General features: G+C 41.1%; 2 protein-coding genes across 4 annotated transcripts in view; both read left to right on the top strand.

The window, feature by feature from the left end:
• The window catches only part of casp2 (caspase 2, apoptosis-related cysteine peptidase), a 19,696-nt gene extending 10,766 nt beyond the window's left edge, over positions 1–8,930 (top strand). For 2 of the 3 annotated variants that reach the window (XM_034145712.1, XM_034145710.1), the window contains 3 exons: positions 3,486–3,674; positions 6,434–6,543; positions 7,367–8,930. In XM_034145712.1, coding sequence (XP_034001603.1) covers positions 3,486–3,674; positions 6,434–6,543; positions 7,367–7,501 — 434 coding nt within the window. In that variant the 3' untranslated portion in view covers positions 7,502–8,930. The remainder of the gene's footprint in view (positions 1–3,485; positions 3,675–6,433; positions 6,544–7,366) is intronic. The other variant, XM_034145711.1, reaches the window with a different exon arrangement.
• A 3,946-nt stretch (positions 8,931–12,876) lies between these two features.
• clcn1b (chloride channel, voltage-sensitive 1b) overlaps positions 12,877–24,233 on the top strand; it is a 58,570-nt gene continuing 47,213 nt past the window's right edge. The window contains exon 1 of the mRNA XM_034145706.1: positions 12,877–12,993. Coding sequence (XP_034001597.1) covers positions 12,943–12,993 — 51 coding nt within the window. The 5' untranslated portion in view covers positions 12,877–12,942. The remainder of the gene's footprint in view (positions 12,994–24,233) is intronic.

Below are 24,233 nucleotides of genomic sequence, written 5' to 3'. Positions count from 1 at the left end.
TCTACTGAGTGAAATGTGCTGCACACTGAACCACAACTTGTAATCATCAGTGATACATTTTAACAAACGATCAAAGCCAGTCCCGCTAGTCCTCAAACGTAAATTGGAGAGCTTCGATGATCACAAAAAACACCCAAAAAGGCAGATTTGGTAGCAAAAAATATCAGTTTAATGGAAATACAAGAAGGATTTTGACTAAAACGGATACTTTTATTATTTCATTCAATAGTTATTGCATTAAACATAAATTGGAATCTAAGTTCTTTCCAATATGGTGCAGCCTTACACGTTGCACTAATCTATAAACCGAATGAGAAGTCCTTTATTCATATCATAGTGGGGAAATGGTTGCTAAAGGAAAGGGACGGTGCAGATAACAGAGTAGTGGATATTAAATAAACACACATTAGATGGCGCTGCCTGATTGCTGCCTCGGTGTTGTGGTGCCCTCTGTTATGTCTTGTGCGTTCATTCAGTTTTTACACATGTTGTCTAAATATTGTTAATTTGTTATAAAAGTCTTAAAATCAATGTTTGAAATAGATGTTATAACCGTCATTTGATGTAGTTTAGCTACGTATTCTTCTTTCCGCGTCTTTGCATGCATCACATATACCAAAGCAAATTCCTCGTATGTGTAAACCTATTTAATTCTGATTCTGAAATAAACAGGGAAGCACATGCAAATCAAATCAAATAAGTAAAGATATGGATAATGGCGTGTGTTAAGGCAACTTCTATCAAATGTCTGAGAAACAAACAGACGTGCGATCACCACTAAATGCACTTTAATACAGGGGTATCTTCTCTTGCACTTTATGTATCTATGCTGCTATATTGTATTGCCATGTCATAAATACTTGGGTATAGAGAGGTGCAGTGACGCGTCCTAAAACCCGGAAGTAAGCTGCGTATGGGCTCCTTCCGGTTCCTTCGACAAAAAAGCGTAGGAGGCGTGTGGCGCAGTGGATTGTGCATTGGAGTTCGGATCAGGGGAGCACAGGTTCAAACCCCACTGCAGTCAGCATGTCGTTGTGTCCCTGAGACACTTCACCCCAAATTGCTCCTGTGGGGATTGCCCACAGTATTGAGTATGTAAGTCGCTTTGGATAAAAGCGTCTAACAAGTGACATGTCATGTAATGTAAAAAAGCAATGGAATTTCTCCATAGGATTTTGGGAAATAGCTGGAAATAAGGTCTGTGGTTGACACACATTTAAGAGACGGATCACGTTTTGTTCAGTCGGATAATCTCCACATGTCTACCCTACTTTTATAATTTTCGAATAATAAATCTATCGATCATAAATCTATCGATTAGAGTTATGAACTTACTTATTGATTACATGTCATTTGTTAGACGCTTTTATCCAAAGCGACTTACATACATTCAGTACTGTGGACAATCCCCACAGGAGCAATTTGGGGTGAAGTGTCTCAGGGACACAACGACATGCTGTGGGACTTAAACTTGCTATCCTGATCCTGATCCTGATCCCCTGATTCGAAGTCCAGCACACTAACCACTGAGCCACAGCCTCCCTACTTCCGGTTTTAGGACGCGTCACTGCGGCACTCTATTCTGCTCTTGCTCTTTTGCACTTTTCTAGCATTTCATGTATTTGTATTTGCTGTGTTTGTAAATGTCATGTTCTTAAATGTTTTATGTGAGGGATTGCGGATGGAAAGTAGCTCAACGCTAAATCCGGCATATTTACGCTTGGCACATTTATTGTTTTAAGTGTTCATTAATGTGCAATGTCCCTACCAAATACACGATTAAAATAAAAATAAATAAATTGGTTAGACCCCCTGCAATATAATTAGACGTTGTGCTGTTAGTGAGAGGACAGTTTCCAGGCTGTCCCTCAGCATGTCCAGATGTTGTCTCCTGTCGCCCTCCTGACCTCTGGGACAGGTGACGACTGACACATCTGTCCATCATCCACACATCTCCAGATGCTGAGGACAGTGTCCTAACACGTCATAGATGTAGTCTTCAATAAATCGCAGGACAATAGTCAAGTCAAAGTCAACTTTATTGTCAATTTCAAAATATGTTTGTACACACAGAAAGATCAAAATACGGTTTCCCACAGTCCCGAGGTATAAAAAAACTCACACATTAAAATGCAAGAACACTCAATAATTTACAAAAAGAAACACTTGCCGTGTGCTTGAAAAATATGTATATACTTAAGCAATAGCTCACGACAGGCCGTGGTATATGCTCATTATATCACAGCTAAGGGGCGTGGTTCGGTCCGACTGCTTTGTTTCAAGACCCGCATCAGAAAGCTTTTGAATGGTGGTACTTTACCAGTTGGTCTACCTGCTCTTCACGCAGCTCTGCATGTCGTCGTTTAGGTGCTTTTTTTTCTGGAGATAGGCACTGCTCAATCCACTCCTCCATAGTAAGACCCCCCCCCCCCGGAGGTCGAAGTCAACCTTAAATGTTTCCATCTTAAGCTTTGTTATTAGTTAGTTTCGAAACGGACGAAATGTAATGATATTTATAAAACGGACAAGTCAAATCAAGCAATCTGATTGGTCGATAGCGTTTTTGCGGACCTTTTTAATTACAGATTTGAAAACATCGTAGCTTGCTTTAAAAGTAGCACAATTCATTATGTCAAACCTTGGAAAGTATCTAGATATCCCTGCCCTAATGCCAAAGGAACTGCACACTGAATATGTTTTGCCGTTTGATGTCTATGTCTGGACCGCTGCGTAAAAAGGAGGGTTTCTGCCCCGCTACTTCTCCGCTGTTTTCTTGTCCCAGTTTGAAAAGCAAACTGCATGCACTTGTCTGTACCATTTTTAATTAACATTATTAGCATTAGCATTAGCCCAGTACACCAACGGAGAGAGACTAACTTATGGCAACACAAAAGAAAACATGGGAGCGGTGGAGATGTCGGCGTTCTGGTGATTTACTCGGAAGGCTTCAGTAGAAGCTGCTGGGAGTCCCAGCAGCTTCAACTGAAGCCAGTCCTCAACTCCGGGGACTTCCGGCCGGGGACTTCGGGTGGCAGTATACGCCGTCAAGTTGTTTGCGGCCTGCCAGTAAACCCAAAGCAGAAGAAGAAGAAGTGGTCAGCAGCTTCATTTGCCTAATCCTCTCTCAGGGACTTATTCCGGTGTGAACGCGATCTGTACTTAGTTCATCAGAACTAAAGAGTTCTGATGAACTAAGTTCTCATGAACTAAGTACGGCAAAGTACTTAGTGTGAAAGCGCCTAATTACTGTATTTTATGTTTATTTTACACTATTACTTTATACTGTCTTTGTCTTTTTAACCCGCTTTTATTGTGCCCCTCTCATGAAATGACTGGCCGCAGCCCCCCCAGTAAAATTGATCTAGAACCGCCACTGATGCCAACAACACCCATAAAATGGCTCCTACACCAAGTCTATAACAATAGCACAAATACAAAGTTTAGGTGAATAAAAAATGTTAAAAAGTAAGAATCTTGTGTTCCAGAGGAGATGGACTGTGGCGTGGAGCAGATTGACGGCCCGATGAGGACCTGCTCCCCCAGCTGTGAGCAGAGAGACGCTGGCAGGGAGGGGGACGCCTCCTCCAGGCAGAGGGGGGGGCTGGGGAGGATCAAACTGCCCCAGCGCTCTGACATGATCTGTGGCTACGCATCGCTTAAAGGTCAGAGCATTTGTAAGTCTGTCCCTTTTGATATTCTGGGCTGGATTCATAATAATAATAATAATAAAGCTTTATTTATATACAGGGTGTCCGCGGGGTCTTAAAAAGTATTAAAAGTTGATAAATCAATTTAGCAAAAATGAAGGCTATTAAAAAGTATTAAACGGCATTTTCCAAGGTATTACATTTTGTAGCTTGTTTTCAATAAGTATATACATTTTCCAAAGAGGTTGTATTCTACAGTCTGCCTGAATGTAATCATTGCGTAGGTGTGTAGTGTGATTCTGTGTAGTTTATTTATGGCATCCCGTTGGATTGGACGTCATCTGAACAGGACATCGCACGCTCACTGCTTGATAGCGCGCGAAGGTCCGTTTACGCCGGTTGTTAAACAACATCGTTATGGGGAAATGCAAGTCTGCGTCCAAATGGTTGGAAGATAAGGAGGAAGGACAATCAATACTGTATATAGTCAATGTGAGGTCAAGTGTGTCGCCAAGGTAACCGGTTAGAACTCAAAGTGGAGATGAGGTCTTTAAATGTATGGAAAGTAGGGCTGTGCGATTATGGCAAAAATCATAATCACGATTATTTGGGTCAATAATTGATATCACGATTAAATACGATTATTCATTGACTTTGAAAAAATCAATTTATTGAACTTTAAAACAAATACAAATAATAATTTGAACAGTATCTTTTTAACTGTTGATTTCCCTGAACGTATAATTCAACTGAAAAACCAATACAAAAATAAATGATACATTTAAATAAATAATATCAAAATAATAAATACCAATAAACAAGATCAACAAATATTTTGGAGCACACTTCCCCAAGCTACTAAACATATATAAATATGATAAATACAAATAAATGAGACCAAAATTAATTAGATCAAATATGTTGCAGTGCACTGTCACAACCTAGCAAAGCAAAATAATTGTTTTTTTCGATTATGTTGTTTTCGTAATTGTGGCAGGCCAAAATCGTAATTGCGATTAAAATACGATTAATTGCACAGCCCTAATGGAAAGGGTCTTAAAAAAGGTCTTAAAAGGTTTTACATTTGACTTCAGGATTCCTGCACATACCCTGTATACACTGTAGCACTTTTCATACAACACATGCAGCTCAAAGTGCTTTACAAAATGACACATCACAAGTTAAAAACACACAAGAAATTCCCCTCAGATTATTTGTTAAGAACTTCAAAGGTACACGCAGCAACATATAACATTTGATCAGATAGACACAAGGAGGTAAAATATTGATTTCTCACAACTGAGTCGATGCAACAATATAATGTTGTGTCATGACTCATGTCTGTGTTAGTCATCTGAACTGCTGTTCAAAGAAGCAGTGTTTTTATTTACTGAAGCAACATTTCAACCAGCAGTAACAAACCATCGTGTTGAATTTCTACCAGTGAGGCGTGCGATCTGCACAGGTTCTGCAACAAAACTAAATATGAGAGAATATTGGTGTTTTATGGGGAACGCCACTGATTTTCTTTTAGTCATTAAAGTCTGTTTAAATGTCTTGTGGAGTCCTACTTGTTACAATAGCATGCTAACAAGTCATTGCACATAAAGGAAATATCAATCTGTAGATTTCACAATATAAAACAACTCAACTACTACATGAAAAATATAAACATGAGTTACTATTTACATGAAAAAAGTGTGCAAAGTGTTTTTTTAATTCAATTTAAATATGGGAACAATTGTTTCAAGCCTTTTGTGACTTCAGAGGCGCACTAAGACTCATAAATCGCCTTAAGTCAGGTTAGGTACAGAAGAATATAGGAAGGGCTGGGCCGCTCTCTAGAGGTGAGGTATGTTGCCTCATAAGTTAACTTAAAGGTGGGGTAGGTAATTCACTTCAGAAACACTTTTTGTTATATTCCATGGAATGCTCTTAACATCCCGATAGCAATGAATACATTAAATGCTTTGACAATAAATACATACAAAAAATGTCATCAGTGGAAGCCGTGGCGCTGTAGAAAGCACGACCAATCATCTGAGCCGGCCCGGCTAAAATAACTGGATGGCCTACCTGCCTGTCAGCCTTCCATCTCGTGCACAAACTTATCTCGTGCCCTCATTGGTCATGTGCGCGTTCGTGTGTGTTGGAGGAGGGGCTCTATAAGGAAGTCTGAAGGAAGGGGCAGATTTTTTTACATTTCAAACTTGTTATGCAAATAAGTTATTGGGCTTTTTTCTTATCAACTTAGATATGTTAGAAAATGTTTCCAACTTTAATTGACTGAATGTATTTGAACATTGGGCTTACTAACACATGAATACTACTGTGTAATATATGTTTAGATATATTTAAGAAGTACAATATAAGAGCACAAGTTTCATGTGTGGGCCATATTCAATTATACTTTTAGAATGTGCTGCGGGCCGCTTAGTCTGGACACCCCTGCCTTTGGTGAAGTCAACATCTCTAGGGGTTAAACACTTAAAGCTATAAAATGACTACTAAGAAGAATATGTGGAGTAAAACCTCAACTTTCAAAAAATCTGTACTTTGCGAGTCTGAAAGTGTTAGAGTAAGAACAAAGGAAATGTGTCACAATGGTTTTAGTTCATAAACTTTCCCTTCATCTCTGTCTTCCTCAATTTTAGTCTAAGGGAGATTGAACTGTTGTTGTATAAGATGTTTTTTGACTTTGTGTAAATCCCAGACCCCACCTTCTTTCTCTCTGCGTCTCCTCTCGGTACATTAACCCTCTATCGTGTGATCTCTCCCCCCTGAAGGCACGGCAGCCATGAGGAACACGAAGAGAGGGTCGTGGTTCATTCAGGAGCTGAACTCCTCCCTGCGCCTCAACGCCAGAGACACTCACCTGGCAGACATCCTGGTGCAGGTGAGCTAACAGATCCCCTGCACTCACATATTTACATTTACATTGAACGTATCATCAGATTCAATTCACAATGTCTAGTTATATCTTGAGTATATGTTTCTTAGTGCTTCCTTTTCTTATTATTGGTTTGTTTTTATTGATTTGTTGTCTACTGATTGGTTTGGTTTTCAAGTTATGTTTGCTCAGTTTTCCCTTATTGTCACATTTATTTTCTCCTTAGTAGATTAAGATGAGGTAGGTAGGTAGGTAGGTAGATAGATGGATGGATGGATAGGTAGGTAGGTAGGTAGATGGATGGATGGATGGATAGGTAGGTAGGTAGATAGATGGATGGATGGATGGATGGATAGGTAGGTAGGTAGGTAGGTAGGTAGATAGATGGGTGGGTAGGTAGGTAGGTAGGTGGGTAGGTGGGTAGGTAGGTAGGTAGGTAGGTAGGTAGGTGGGTAGGTAGGTGGGTAGGTAGGTGGGTAGGTAGGTAGATGGGTAGGTAGGTGGGTAGGTAGGTAGGTAGGTGGGTGGGTAGGTAGGTAGGTAGGTAGATGGGTAGGTAGGTAGGTAGGTGGTTAGGTGAGTGGGTAGGTAGGAGCATATAAAGATTGATAGATAGATACATATAAAGATTGATAGATAGAAATATATATATAAAGACATTTCTACAGTAGAAGACCATTAACTTCATCCAGGTGACAATTCCCGGAATTGAACAATTACAAATGTGTGTTGTGAACAAATAACGATAATAAAAGCAATAATAAACTCAGACTAAATAAGCGTTTTATCTCCTACAACTTTAGTAATCCTGTGTTTCTGATTTCTCCAGGTGAACGGGCGTATTAAGGAGCGGGAGGGTTACGCCCCGGGCACCCGCCACCACCGCTGCAAAGAGATGTCGGAGTTCACCAGCTCTTTGTGCAAAAACCTCTACTTTTTCCCCAAGTACCAACCGCAGTATTGACATGCAAATAACCACAAAACAACACACACACACATGGAGCATTCCTAGCATTGAAGCCACTACGGTTCATTCCACTCCAATTACTGCCACACACTCGCACATTCCTCTGTTACAACTTCATTTATATTCTCCGTGTAAATCCATACACACACACTCTCGTAAAAAAAAAACGGAAAGGGAAACAGAGCCAGCTTATGTTCATCCACATGTACTCGGAAATGTGCAATGTATGAGTACACAACTAACTCCTGTCTGTGTGTGTGTGTGTGTGTGTCTATGCCAGTTAGAGGGTTTAGTTGATAATCCTTTTTTTCGTTTTGTTTTCCTACTGCACAGCTACTTTGAGGATTCACTCACTCTCCCTTTTTAAAAATGTATTTTCTACACAGGTCTATTTTTGTTGCTTTATTTTGTATGAGATAGTTTTTATAAGGATGTTTAAGCCCATCCTCTTTATTTGTATATAATGTTTTATTGTATGTTTTTCTCGTAGTGACAGGCAGGGGGCAGCACCTCGACTCTTTTTCCATCAATGTTATGTGCAGTTTAAACAAGATCTTTGTTGCCAGCTTTTATTTTGAGGTTCAAATAGGCTGAAGTGATGATTTACCAGTTTCTTTGTGCAGCAGAAACAAATATTTTCCTCACATCTTTTCTCTTAAGAAGAGGGAAAACCAAACAGGGCAGCTTCAAAACAAGACCTTGGAATGTTTCATTTATTTGTACGCTTTTGTTTGACGACGTTCAACCAGAACTCAGCTTTTTAATCCTAAATGTCCCCCACTGTACATTTCAGCGGTGTGTTACTGTAGATGTGTCAGGGTGGGGGGGGGGGCTGTGGTGCTACTTGCGGGGTCTTCCTCCAACCGTGTGAACTCTGACCTTTACGCTGACTCCTAATAGTGTCTCTCCTTATGTGGGAGCTGCACATATTTGACTGTAGCTCATACAGTACGGATGTATTAGTCTTCCATTAGCAATATGCAGTTTTTCTACCGCAGCCTGTGCCATGTGACGACGGTCTTTCCGAGAATATTGAATATGTTTGACAATCCATTCCTGAAGGCTGTGTGAGCATTGATGTTTCCCAGAAAAGCCCGGAAGTGTTTGTTACAACAGTGTTGTAGTAAAGAAAGAGTTGATATGGTCCAGGCAGTATTGATTGTTAATCATCTGTAAAGCTGTGTGTGAGGCGCTTGGGTTCAAGTTAACCCCCGGTCTGGAAGGGGCTCACCTTTCTTATTTCTGTAATAATCCAAACCCAAACATCCGAGTGGTGTAAGAGGGTTACTCTGCTGCAGGGGGAGACTGTTTGAAGGTTGATGTTTGCTGCCAAAGCTCTGCTGTCGGTCCAAGAGATTTTATTTCTGTCTAAACCAATGACTGCCAAATGTTCCACACAATAAACGGGCCAATGATTTATAAACAAGACAACCTGGTGTTTTTTTTTTTTACAGCTGCATGAGCATTTGATGCTTTTTCCTGTTGCTTTTGTTTCGTTTAAGCTGAAATCCAGCTGTGTGAGTGTGAGGCACGGATGATAAAGAGAACAGGAATCACAATAGAGGCGGAAATACCCAGAAACCTAGGATCTTATGCATCCACTGCCTTTTCCTTAAACCCCGCCTCCTCGCCATTACCTAACGTCCAATCTCAGTTTAGTCAAATGCCATAGAGCGGTGCAGTGATGACGTACTTTTGTTGGCCGACCCGGAAGTGAGCATCGCAAGGGGTCCCTTGATAAAAAGCCAATAGGATTTTACCATTAGTTTTCGGAATATTACAGGAAATAAACTTGTTTAGAAAACGTTCACATTTGTACAGCAGCACAATCTATACATGTTAACACCAATTTACGATTTTTTTTTTTTGTGTAAATGCAAACTTCAGAAGTAAAAAGCTAACATGCTATAAAGGAAATTAATCATGGTCACATGACTTAACGTTATCACCGCTAAGCTAAAGGCAGATAATGTTTGGTGTGATGACGTTAGGCCGTCTCTTTTAGTCACTTGTCAGCAACTGCCATATTTAAGACATGTAAAAAGCTTCAGACTGATGTGTCTTATGTCGTAAAACTAAATGGGAAAATCTCGTAAGCTTGTGCTAACCACAGATTTTATTTCATGCTTTACCCACAAAAAAAACTTGACTTTTAGAACAGGTAAAATGCTAACATATTTCTGGGTTTTAGGACTCATTCCTGCACCACTCTATGGAGAAGGGAACATCAATCTGAATACTGTGTCTCTTTTCCAATGTAAGTCAATGGTCAAAAGTATTTTTGGGCCCAAATGGAGTCACATCGCTGACACAGAAGATTCGGCCTCTACGAAACCTTGCTTCTCTGCACGGGTCCCTTCCTGGGGACTCGTTGTGATGTCCCTGTATATGAATACTCTCCCGTGCTCACTTGATCCTGCTTGTTGCTGTGTTTGTGTGTGTTGTCCTCTCTGATCTCAGGTGTAGAATAACCCACTCGCCTCCATTCTGCTGCGCTCAGGTCTCTCCGTGTTTTCACTGGGAACGCTCACAGTGATAATGTCCTGAGTGTATCATCAGATAGAGGCCCGGCCAGCTGTCCACAGTCATTCTCCCCTGACACACACACACACACACACACACACACACACACACACACACACACACACACACACACACACACACACACACACACACAGTCAGAGTAACACATTTCTCGCTGGCCTCCGTGTAGCTGTGAGATTAGGCTGTTATGCGCTGGCGTGTGGAACCACAAAGAGGTGTGTGTGTGTGTGTGTGTGTGTGTGTGTGTGTGTGTGTGTGTGTGTGTGTGTGTGTGTGTGTGTGTGTGTGTGTGTGTGTGTGTGTGTGTGTGTGTGTGTGTGTGTGTGTGTGTGTGTGTGTGTGTGTGTGTGTGTGTGTGTGTGTGTGTGTGTGTGTGTGTGTGTGTGTGTGTGTGTGTGTGTGTGTGTGTGTGTGTGTGTGTGTGTGTGTCAGTGTCATAATGGCCGCCTGGCTCATCAGCCTGAGAGGGAAACCGGAGGACGAGTTTAGATGAACTTGTCAGTGGGATGTTGTCTCAGCCCTGATTGGCTTGTGGCTTTTCCAGCTCTTAGTGACGACGTGCAGCACATACAAGGGGCTTCATACAGTTGGTTGATTATTGGATAACTGGCTTTTTTGGTTTTAGTCAATTAACATTTGATCAATCAGAATAATTAGGTTTTGTTAGTTGCTCCATTTTTAGAATAATAATATAAAAATATGTGTATTAATATAAATACTTAAATACAAATATGCACATTGCACTACAAGTATTGACAACAATAAATATGCAAAATGTGTCTAGTATAATATAACATACTATTTTTGATTTAAAACTTTACAATTAACAGTAAAAATATACATATCAGCAGTGGAAAGATATACTGTATATCCAAGATATATGCAGAATAAGTTAGAATACACTTTAATAGACCAACATATACATTATACAACATGCAAAGTACTTACAGTTTTTCGAATGTAAACTTAAATGCAATGAGGAAGTGTTAGTAAATATATTGCTCACTTGTTCAAGGTTACTAAAAGGGATAAACAATGTGTAGTACAGTTAAAGAAACTAAAGCGTTGATTATCCTGCAAGCCGGAGTAAGAATATTTTTTAAAACAAGACCTAAAGTGCATAAATACAACTGAAAATGTGTTTATTTAAAGGGGACCTATCATGCAAAATGCACTTTTGTGCGTCTTTTATACATGAATATGTGTCCCCGGTGTTCCAGGGAACTCACCAAGTGTCAGGAAACACAACCCTCTCTATTTTCCTCTATACCCAAATCTCTAAAAAAGGGGCTGCAACGGATCTGATCAAAACTGATCCAGATTTGAACACTGTCCTGACGTCAGGACGGTGGCGCTACGGCTATTGGGCCAACTCCACCAATCAGGAGGAGACAGCCACGGCCATTGCCGTTCGAAAGCGCTGGAGACGCTGTAGTACATATGCCAGGCCAGTAGATGGTGCTGTTCTCACTGAATCTGCCCTTGCTAAAACAGAGCTAGAAATTGTCAAATTGAGCAAAATGAGGCATGGCTAAAATGAATGATCTGTTTGGTATTTTGAAAAAAAAAAGTATAAATATGCCTTATATAAGTATGGTCCACTATATTATTCAAATATAGCATGATAGGTCCCCTTTAAATAAATACAGTGGTGTATTAATATCCAAACAGATATTCATTGATATATTAGTCGATTAGTAATGTAATCATGCTTTTTAAAGCTCCATGACCTACAGTATGTCAGTGAAACGTATGAGCATGTCTCTGGGAAACACAGGATATAAAGTGCAGGTGCTTCTGCATGTTTCTTTTTGCAGTTTCACAGAAGTGTCTTTGAAGCCAACTCAACAGATCCGTCTGCATGTGAGTCGACTCAGAGGTCCGGCCTTCACATGGCTTAGCGCCCGTCCTGTAGCTGCTGCACATATCTGAAGCTGCTGCACAGATTAGGCAACACAGAGATCACTTTACGGAGCTCTGCAGGGGGTCCTGGAGCACTTTGGGCTGTGTTTCACTGTGGGGGGATTTATTCAAGCTTCAAGATTCAAGGCTTTTATTGGCCATGCGTGCATAGCTACAGTGTAGATATATCAATGCAAATCTTGTTGTTTAACAGTCTTATGGCCTGTGGGATGACATTCTGTCTCCACTAAAGAGAGCTACTGTAACGTGTGAGTGTTTTGGGGATTGCCTTGCATCATTGGCTGATTAGGTGTGTGCTGTCACAGGGGGGGGGGGGGGGGGAGGTGGGGTCGTGTGCACCTTCCTGCTCACGTTGCAGGGGCAGCCCTATGGGGGGTGCCCTGTCCAAACAAGAGCAGTCCATCACACACACACACACACACACACACACACACACACACACACACACACACACACACCTAATGACCGGCTGGCAGGGAGGGTGCTGCTAAGGGCAACAAGTTGTGTGTGTGTTATTAGGTGTCTGCAGTTCTAATAAAGGAAAGCTCTGCGTCCTTCACTGCCTCATCAGATGGCTTTGCTGTGCTGTGTCCGCCAGTGTGAGTTCTGACCGTGTGTGTTTCTGTCAGTGTGAGTTCTGACCGTGTGTGTGTGTCTGTCACTGTCAGTGTGATTTCTGACCGTGGGTGTGTCTGAGTTCTGACCGTGTGTGTGTGTCCGTCAGTCTGCAGTGGATGGCTCGCAGCCTCTGGATCACCTGGAGTCTTTGGGAAGGACGCCATCTGAGTTTTTTGGACTTTCTCCAGTTGAGAATGAGTTTATGGGAGAGTGAGAAACTTTAGAAGATGTTTATTTGACTTGGTGTAAAGTGTGTGTGGGTATAAGTATATAGATATAGGAGAAAGAGAGAGTGTCATTGGAAATGCTGGGGTGTCCAGCGAGGTTATTTTTGGACCAGTGACAGCGTGTCAATGGCTGAAGATGCGTCGCAAAGGCAGGCTCTGAGATACCAGCAGACCCTGGTAAGTCTTTCCTAAATCTTCCTCTACCTGTTGGCTTGTTTAAAATGTACTTTCTTCCCCTCTTATGTCATGCCTTTCCACCTGCTTCTCCCCCCATCTGTCCATCTCCCAACCTGTCACTTCTTACCACCCCTTCAATGCTGCTCTTGTCTTTCCTCCCCTTTCTTTTCAAAACTTTGCTTCCACTTTACTTTAGTTTTTGTCTGCATCCTGCATCCTTTGTCTTCTACCAGCATTGCTCTGTTTGACTTTCACTCTACTCAATGCATACACTCCTCAATACATCTCCACCATCTTCCTCCTCTTCACTTCTTATACAATCTGCAACTTAATGTCAAGTTCATCTGAGCAGCCTTCAAACACATGTGCCCCCTCCCACGCTATGAGAGTGATAAACCCTCATCCCTGCAGAACTCAGCGATCCCCGGATGATATACGTTTCTCTGTGTGACCCTGTCTATCCTCTTCCATCTGTACGCCTCCTCCTCGAGCTGCAGCCTTGTAAAGTCATCGCTGTTTTTCATGTGTCGGTGGATATAAATACCGATATACAGGAAACCTGAGCAGACAGGTTAGATGTACGTGTTGAAGTGAAGTCATGTCACTATATCCCCCGCTTCATCTGTTTAAATGCTCACCCAGAGTGACGGCCATTCCTCCCAGGAGCGTCGTGTCGGCCATCCACTCGTATTTATTTATCTAATAACACCTGCTCTATGGACCTGAAGCATTGTGTTGTTTGCAGCAATCGATTTGAAGCATTGTTTATTGTTTTGAAGGGCAATTCCTGCAGAGTTGAATGTGAATTGTAAGAGAGAATGACAGATGAGCAACCAGGTTGGAGCAGCTGTGTGTTTATGTGTTATAGCGGCCTGACAAAGTGTTCCTCTTTCTCTTCATGGGACGACAGACCACAAACAAATATCTAACTCCCGTGAGGAGGTCAGATTTCAATCGGAAAACTCAAATAATCCCACTAGGCTTAATGTCTCTCTGAGAAATTGTAACAGTGTTTGTGGTTGAGACGGAAAGGAAACAAGAAAGCCTTGAAGAATATTTGAAATGTATTTATTGAGCAGCAGGCGGATGTTGCTGATAATGTATATTTGCATTTGTTAACCTACTAACTCAGTAATAATATACATGGACTAGAAAACAAAGTTGGAAGCCAGAAAGCACAAGACTAAGACAGCCCAGCGTAATTCATCCAATTATATCATTTTTGGTCAAAGACGTTCAATCTTATGACAAAATAACACACTTTATGATAAATACATTTCAAAATGTCCAAAAAAACGAATAAAAAAATGAAATCTCAAGGTAAGAATTTAACAAAGGCGTGTACAGGTGTTAAAAAGATTATAAAAGGAAAGTCATACAATGTCATCAAATGTATATACAGATGACAAAACAATTGACTATAACACTATATAAAGATTTAAAGATAAAATCAAAGAAAGTGAAAGTACATTTTTTTATATCTAGAGATGCAAAATGATGTGATCTTAAATAAAATATCCCTGAGGTTCAATCTGAAGCTGGATAAACCTCCTCAGATGATGTGGCGGTGTTGCAACAGGCATCATGTTTTTAGTGTTCCCGGTATGTGTGGAGGTCAAAGGTCACATTGGGTCAGGAGGTGAAGGCGTTTAAGATTTCAACTCATAATTAGTGAGGAGCTGCTTCACACTGAAACACGGCCTGCGAAAGTTCAGCTTTAATTAACATTATACAGTGCGGGGTGCACAATTACATGTGTGAATGATTGAATGGAGAAATGAAATAAGAACTGAGTAAGAATAAAAACATCTTGTGCTTTATTTGGGATTTCCAAAACTTTTTCTTAGAAGTTTCCTGGAAATAACTAAATGTTTTCTTACACATGTTATGGAAAATAGGACATTTCCTTAAAATAAAAGCTCAATTCAGATCCACTTATTATTCATTTATCTGTGAAACTCTCTGAACGAGTTGTTTTGTTCCGCCTGACCTGCTGTGCTTACACCGGTAATTGGTCGGCAGTTCATTTGAACTGCACCAATTTAACACAGCTTCATATTTCTCTTTCATTAGATTTCATTAAAGGGTACAGAGGGGCAATATGTGGTCATGGACTGTAATCATAAGCTCTTTACCTGGACCAGATAGTTGTGAAGTTGCTGTTGTTATCCCGGTATTAATTCCCCCTTTCTGACGGTCTTTCTCGGAACATTCTTGGAAATGATCTGGAAATAAAGTGTTATTAAAACATTCTTAACAAGACGTTATCCCGGTTTTAACTTTGACTTTGAAAAGCAACCAATCATCTCTTTCCTGGTCTGTAAAGGTGTCTTCATTACCTCCAAGTCACACGGCTGTGTTTGACCCTTAACCTTTCCAAAGAGGAAGCAACCTCTGTTGACTTGTGCCACACTGACAGACACACTCCAGCAGTGTGAGTGAGTGTGTGTGTGTGTGTGTGTGTGTGTGTGTGTGTGTGTGTGTGTGTGTGTGTTTGTCTCTGTGTGTGTTTGTGCGTGTCTCTGTATGTGTTTGTGCTTGTCTCTGTCTGTGTTTGTGAGTGTGAGTGTGTGTGTGTGTGTGTGTGTGTGTGTGTGTGTGTGTGTGCTTGTCTCTCTGTGTGTGTTTGTCTCTGTGTGTCTTTGTGCTTGTCTCTGTATGTGTTTGTGCTTGTCTCTGTGTGTGTGTGTGTGTTTGTGCTTGTCTCTGTATGTGTTTGTGCTTGTCTCTGTGTGTGTGTGTGTGTGTGTGTGTGTGTGTGTGTGTGTGTGTGTGTGTGTGTGTGTGTGTGTGTGTGTGTTTGTCTCTGTATGTGTTTGTGCTTGTCTCTGTGTGTGTGAGTGTGAGTGTGAGTGTGAGTGTGAGTGTGAGTGTGAGTGTGAGTGTGAGTGTGAGTGTGAGTGTGAGTGTGAGTGTGAGTGTGAGTGTGAGTGTGAGTGTGAGTGTGAGTGTGTGTCAAATGTTACCGGCTGCTGCTAAACGGGATAATGTTCACCTGGCAAATGTGTCTCCGACTGGCATGACTGCGATGTACTGTAGGCGATTAAGCCATTAAAGTTCACCTGACACCGCGGTCACTTGATTTCAGTTTACAGAGGAGGCTGGAGTCAGGCTTTGGGAGTAAAGGATTACATGAAGCGTAATCAGGATACAGAGAAAGGTAGCTGTATTCCGTTATAGACTAAAAAGATTACAGTTACATTCGGGATTACTTGCAGGATGGAGTGTTAGTAATAAACTAAAAAGAGCTTATAATGTTTGTCGTGAAAGGATCAGATGTTCTCTCTTCTCTGTATTGTTCTGTAGGATAATACTTTAAGTGTGAGTCTATACGTCTACTGCCTGGATCTGCTTTATGGTTTTCACTTTCTTTGGTTCATTTGTTCTGTTTTTAATTCAACCTATATGTTCATAAAATAGTGTGTGTGAGCTTAACTGTGTGTATTAAACTAAAACGGAGCATTCTGACTTCAGTTCTGCTTTTTTAAACTGTAGTATGTGCTTATGTGTGTCATTGTTGGTGTATAGGCTGCTGCCTGAATATGCTTCATGAAAGGCAGGTTTTCCTATCAATAAAATCTCTGAGAAAAGGACACATTTTAGACCCTTAATATCTTGGTTTCTTCTTTTCTAAGGTCACATTGTTCAGTTGTCTTACATAATACACTTGAGTAAAACACGACTTGAGGTTGAGGTAACCCAAAAGCAACAGGAAGTAATCAGGTTACATTACTTTTATATTGCGATACTCAGCTTAGGTTACCGATGACATTTTTTAACTAATTGTTAAGTAATACATGTTTAAAGAGGCCCTGTTATGCTTTTTAGAGTCGTCCATCTCCTGTAGTGTGTTGTATAGGTTTGTGTGCATGTAAATGGTCTGCAAAGGCTCCTTTGTTTACTCCCTGAACACAGTGGTTGTTTCTCAATGTCGAGGAGGCTTGCTTAGTAGCACGTGTACCTCCGAGTGAGTTCCTTCAGAAGCGAGGCAAGAATACCTCCTAGCCTCGGAAATCGAAGAGTGGAATAGGCGAGCAAGTGTGCAGGTGTGCGTCATATGAGAGGCCCCGCCTTACATTTTCCGCCAAAGATTTGGAAATTGGTCCGTGTGCAAAGCATTGTGGGGATTTTAAGAACGCGGAGTCTACACATGTGCAGCCTCGAAATTTCCAGCAACGAAGAACATCGGTAGAATTCCAAGCATCCTAGTAGTAGTATTCGTTTATTTGTCCCCGAGGGGAAAATGGGTTGCAGCACATCACAAAGGCATTTAAAAAGATAAGACATAATAGGGGGGGGGGGGGGACAGGGCCAGACCAGCTGGGTAAACAGTGCGTCCTAGCCATCCTGGACATTGGAACAGTCCTTCGGTGGCACTCGATGACGTAGTATCCTTGAAATCGTGGCTCTGGAGCAGCTTTCCTCGACATTGAGAAACACCCGGTGACAGCACTGTGTAACACTCACACTTCTATTGGCTAGCGCTCCAGCACATTGTACGTGATTGGCTAAGGGGCGGGACATCTTTAAGCGGTCGACCAATCACAACAGAGCCGGCCAGCTAACCAATCAGAGCAGACTGGGCTCTGGTTTCAGACAGAGGGTGAAAAGAAGTGCTGCAGCACAGGCAGTATGAGAACAATAAAGAGCTTTTTGAACATTATAGCATGGAGACATGTCCCAGTAGAGACACTACATACTGATATACACCTGAACATCAGCAGGAGAGGACTCTTTAAAGTAGAGACACTACATACTGATATACACCTGAACATCAGCAGGAGAGGACTCTTTAAAGTAGAGACACTACATACTGATATACACCTGAACATCAGCAGGAGAGGACTCTTTAAAGTACAGACACTACATACTGATATACACCTGAACATCAGCAGGAGAGGACTCTTTAAAGTACAGACACTACATACTGATATACACCTGAACATCAGCAGGAGAGGACTCTTTAAAGTAGAGACACTACATACTGATATACACCTAAACATCAGCAGGAGAGGACTCTTTAAAGTAGAGACACTACATACTGATATACACCTGAACATCAGCAGGAGAGGACTCTTTAAAGTACAGACACTACATACTGATATACACCTGAACATCAGCAGGAGAGGACTCTTTAAAGTAGAGACACTACATACTGATATACACCTAAACATCAGCAGGAGAGGACTCTTTAAAGTACAGACACTACATACTGATATACACCTGAACATCAGCAGGAGAGGACTCTTTAAAGTAGAGACACTACATACTGATATACACCTGAACATCAGCAGGAGAGGACTCTTTAAAGTACAGACACTACATACTGATATACACCTGAACATCAGCAGGAGAGGACTCTTTAAAGTAGAGACACTACATACTGATATACACCTGAACATCAGCAGGAGAGGACTCTTTAAAGTACAGACACTACATACTGATATACACCTGAACATCAGCAGGAGAGGACTCTTTAAAGTACAGACACTACATACTGATATACACCTGAACATCAGCAGGAGAGGACTCTTTAAAGTAGAGACACTACATACTGATATACACCTAAACATCAGCAGGAGAGGACTCTTTAAAGTAGAGACACTACATACTGATATACACCTGAACATCAGCAGGAGAGGACTCTTTAAAGTACAGACACTACATACTGATATACACCTGAACATCAGCAGGAGAGGACTCTTTAAAGTAGAGACACTACATACTGATATACACCTAAACATCAGCAGGAGAGGACTCTTTAAAGTACAGACACTACATACTGATATACACCTGAACATCAGCAGGAGAGGACTCTTTAAAGTAGAGACACTACATACTGATATACACCTGAACATCAGCAGGAGAGGACTCTTTAAAGTAGAGACACTACATACTGATATGCACCTGAACATCAGCAGGAGAGGACTCTTTAAAGTAGAGACACTACATACTGATATACACCTGAACATCAGCAGGAGAGGACTTTTTAAAGTAGAGACACTACATACTAATATACACCTGAACATCAGCAGGAGAGGACTCTTTAAAGTAGAGACACTACATAGTGATATACACCTGAACATCAGCAGGAGAGGACTCTTTAAAGTAGAGACACGACATACTGATATACACCTGAACATCAGTAGGAGAGGACTCTTTAAAGTAGAGACACTACATACTGATATACACCTGAACATCAGCAGGAGAGGACTCTTTAAAGTAGAGACACTACATACTGATATGAACCTGAACATCAGCAGGAGAGGACTCTTTAAAGTAGAGACACTACATACTGATATACACCTGAAGATCAGCAGGAGAGGACTCTTTAAAGTACAGACACTACATACTGATATACACCTGAACATCAGCAGGAGAGGACTCTTTAAAGTAGAGACATTACATACTGATATACACCTAAACATCAGCAGGAGAGGACTCTTTAAAGTACAGACACTACATACTGATATACACCTGAACATCAGCAGGAGAGGACTCTTTAAAGTAGAGACACTACATACTGATATACACCTGAACATCAGCAGGAGAGGACTCTTTAAAGTACAGACACTACATACTGATATACACCTGAACATCAGCAGGAGAGGACTCTTTAAAGTAGAGACACTACATACTGATATACACCTGAACATCAGCAGGAGAGGACTCTTTAAAGTACAGACACTACATACTGATATACACCTGAACATCAGCAGGAGAGGACTCTTTAAAGTACAGACACTACATACTGATATACACCTGAACATCAGCAGGAGAGGACTCTTTAAAGTAGAGACACTACATACTGATATACACCTAAACATCAGCAGGAGAGGACTCTTTAAAGTAGAGACACTACATACTGATATACACCTGAACATCAGCAGGAGAGGACTCTTTAAAGTACAGACACTACATACTGATATACACCTGAACATCAGCAGGAGAGGACTCTTTAAAGTAGAGACACTACATACTGATATACACCTAAACATCAGCAGGAGAGGACTCTTTAAAGTACAGACACTACATACTGATATACACCTGAACATCAGCAGGAGAGGACTCTTTAAAGTAGAGACACTACATACTGATATACACCTGAACATCAGCAGGAGAGGACTCTTTAAAGTAGAGACACTACATACTGATATGCACCTGAACATCAGCAGGAGAGGACTCTTTAAAGTAGAGACACTACATACTGATATACACCTGAACATCAGCAGGAGAGGACTTTTTAAGTAGAGACACTACATACTAATATACACCTGAACATCAGCAGGAGAGGACTCTTTAAAGTAGAGACACTACATAGTGATATACACCTGAACATCAGCAGGAGAGGACTCTTTAAAGTAGAGACACGACATACTGATATACACCTGAACATCAGTAGGAGAGGACTCTTTAAAGTAGAGACACTACATACTGATATACACCTGAACATCAGCAGGAGAGGACTCTTTAAAGTAGAGACACTACATACTGATATGAACCTGAACATCAGCAGGAGAGGACTCTTTAAAGTAGAGACACTACATACTGATATACACCTGAAGATCAGCAGGAGAGGACTCTTTAAAGTAGAGACACTACATACTGATATGAACCTGAAATAAACAGAATAAGGCCCCTTTAAGATAACCCTCCCAACCCTGGCTGTAATAGTTATTGAGTTGTTATTGAGTAGTAGTTACAAGATGAAACGCCATGTTAGCGTCGCACAATGTTGTCAATAAGATGTCATTGTTTGTGTTTAAAGGTCAAAGCCCTCCCTCTGTCTGCAGTGGGGGGGAGGGGGGAGAGATGTGTAGGGCGAGAGACAAATAGTGTGAGAGAGAGGTGTGGAGAAGTGTGTCAGTGAACACTGGGTCACACTGCCGCCGCTAAATTTATCCACGAGTAGGGTTTCACCTCAGGGCCGGGGGGGGGGGTTGTTGGATGGATGGGGACAAGGGGTGGTGAGAGGGAAAGTTTCAGAGGGGGAGAGAAAGGTGAAAGGCTTCAACAAGAGTTCAATCGTAGGTGAGACCTTTAGGGGAAGTAAAAGGAAATGTGTTCAAGGGCGTAGAAGAACACGATCTGATTATAATGTGTGTTATTATCTTACAGAGGTGTGCATTTGGGATATAAAGAAAACAACATGCTGAGTATAAATCAAAGTGTTATTTCCCAAAAGCATCTCAAGGTTAAGGTGATATTAAGACATTTATATTCGGATGATTTGTGTCTTTGATCTTAAGGGAGTCTCAAGCTAGTGGGATAAGCTTGTGTCTCAAAATGGACTATAAAAGTGTTTTTCTGGTTATTAAATCAATTTCTAACTAGTGCAAAATAATTACAAAAACTGAAGTTAGTTTGAAAAGGAGTCTTTCATTTATCTTTCATTACATTGCATTTAGCTGACGCTTTTATCCAAAGCGACTTACAATAAGTGCATTCGACCAAGAAGATACAAACTAGAAGAAAACAGAATCATATAAGTACATCAGGTTTCATAGAGCCAAAACATTTCAAGTGCTACTCAACTAGCTTTAGATAAGCCAGTCCTTTGTTAGTATATAAGTGCTTTGTTAGTCATTGTATTGCTCGAAGTGGAGTCGAAAGAGATGAGTTTTCAGTCTGCGCCGGAAGATGTGTAGGCTTTCTGCTGTCCTGATGTCAATGGGGAGCTCATTCCACCATTTTGGAGCCAGGATAGCAAACCGACGTGTTTTTGCTGATGGGAACTTGGGTCCCCCTCGCAGTGCGGGTGCAGCGAGCCGTTTGGCCGATGCAGAGCAGAGTGCACGTGCTGGGGTGTATGGTTTAACCATGTCCTGGATGTAGGAAGGGCCAGATCCATTCACAGCATGGTACGCAAGTACCAGTGTCTTGAAGTGGATTCTAGCAGTTACTGGAAGCCAGTGAAGGGAGCGGAGGAGCGGTGTGGTGTGGGAACATTTAGGAAGGTTGAAGACCAGACGAGCCGCTGCATTCTGGATGAGCTGCAGAGGTCGGATGGTACATGCAGGTAGACCAGCCAGGAGGGAGTTGCAGTAGTCTAGGCGTGAGATGACGAGAGCCTGGACCAGAAGTTCATTTATCTTGTGTGTAGCTTCTGTTTTAAAGAAATGTGTGTTTTGCTTTCTAACTTATTTTGCATTTGGAAGAATAAACACATGCAAAATAATCAGGACAGCTTCAACATAGCATCATGTGAGCCCTAAATAACAGTTTTGTAAGAATCAAACACTGATGATATTAAAGGTGCACGACTCATGATCCACGACTCAGGATCCACGACTCAGGATCCACGACTCAGGATCCACGACTCAGGATCAACGACTCAGGATCCACGACTCATGATCCACGACTCATGATCCACGACTCAGGATCCACGACTCATGATCCACGACTCAGGATCCACGACTCAGGATCCACGACTCTAAATATAATGTTGTTCCTTTATTATATATTAATTTCAAGTTTATTCTTCAGAGCATCTTTTGGCGAAAAGTTCCCTGATTTATTTCCTCGGACATATTTACACTTTGCCTCCTCAGCGTTTAAAATAAATCAAGCTGTCAGAGCCAGAAGTAGCTGCAGGTGATAAAGCATCCATCCCAGAGGTAAATAAAAACACTACAGTCTGCTGAAGTCTCTGAACTTTTGATTGTTTAAAAAAAAAAAAAAAAAGTGTTTACAACATGACGAACATAACGCTGATGACGATGACCTAATATTTTAGTTTCAAGATAAATTTACGCTAGAGAGGGGGGGACCAGAAACGCTTCTTCTTGCCCCTGTTGAACATGACATGTACCTTAAAGGGGACCTATTATGCAAAATCCACTTCTTCACGTCTTCTTTACATCAACATGTGTCCCCTCTGTGAAAAGAGACTCTGAAAGTGTCACTTTCATCTAAAGTAACAGACAGAGAATCAGCTCTTTTGAAACAGGGCTGAAACAGAGGGGATTATGGGATGCTGCAATGATCTGTTTGGTGTTTCAGCCAATCAGAGACATGTTCTGTATATATCTGAGACCTATAATATATTGATGAGAAACAGTATAATAGGGCACCTTTAATATTATTGTTGTATGTTTTGTTTCTGACATGTTCAATAAATTGATTAAAAAACTCTGCAGAGAAATGCAGACTGGAGACCGGCAGCACTTTGGTCCCAGAAGATTTAGAAACCATGTGAGAACGTCTGGGTCACAACAGAACCGTCACTGACCCATTTTACACCCAACAGCTGGGGAACAACTTGACTAAAAATACAATGTTGCCCCAAAAAAACCTGTTTTCGTCTGAATATGTGGCACATCATCTTTTATAGGCTGCAGTTTCAGGCCTTATCACAATGAGGCATAATGATCCATGGCGTGACCTCTAATATTGGTCATAAATATACGAATGTGTACTCTTATTTCACATACACATTTCAAACTGATTTGTATAGGTTAAAATGACAACGTTTGTCGAGCCTTCATGGTTATTTATCTTTTTTGTTCATAACACTTTTTAAGTAAGTTTAATGGGGAGAATATGCTGTCATCTTCATAGTAATATGTGTAATTTTGAAACATTCAGTCGAGTTTTATTGGCAATTCATCAGAGCAGCAGTTTCATAAAATTGTTGTAGTAAATGTGACGTCTCCAAATTGTTTTGACCCAAATATTTATTGTTACTAAATTACATTACATTTAGCTGACGCTTTTATCCAAAGCGACTTACAATGACAGGGACATTCTCCCTGGAGTAACTAAGGGCTAAGTGCCTTACTCAAGGGCACACTCGTGGTGGTGTTCCTGGCGGGATTTGAACTCACAACCTTCCAATCTTCAGCCCACCTCACTATCCATTAGACCACCACTATTAAACAGAGAAAAGCAGCAAATCCTCAAATTTGAAAAACTAGAGTTTGTAAATCTTTGGCATTAAATGATTAATGATTTCTTAATTAGTTTCAGATTCATTTTTCTGTTGCACTGCATGGCTTCAGGCAGGAGGCGTGATGTGTTCTGGGTGATTCCTCAACAACACTTTAAGGGATCTTCTTTAAATCTGGCACACACGTCCACAAGGATCACCTTATTACATTTCAGTGGTCAAAGGTCAAGGTCACCGTGACCTCAAATAACACATTTTTAGCTATAAGTCAAGAATGTATACTTTCATTTTAACCAATGTCGCACATATGTCAAAGCGATTGACATTTACTCTCGGTTATCTAAAGTTGAGG

Source organism: Trematomus bernacchii, unplaced genomic scaffold (assembly GCF_902827165.1).
Source record: "Trematomus bernacchii unplaced genomic scaffold, fTreBer1.1, whole genome shotgun sequence".
Taxonomy (NCBI): domain Eukaryota; kingdom Metazoa; phylum Chordata; class Actinopteri; order Perciformes; family Nototheniidae; genus Trematomus; species Trematomus bernacchii.
This window is presented reverse-complemented; position numbering and strand designations above follow the sequence as displayed.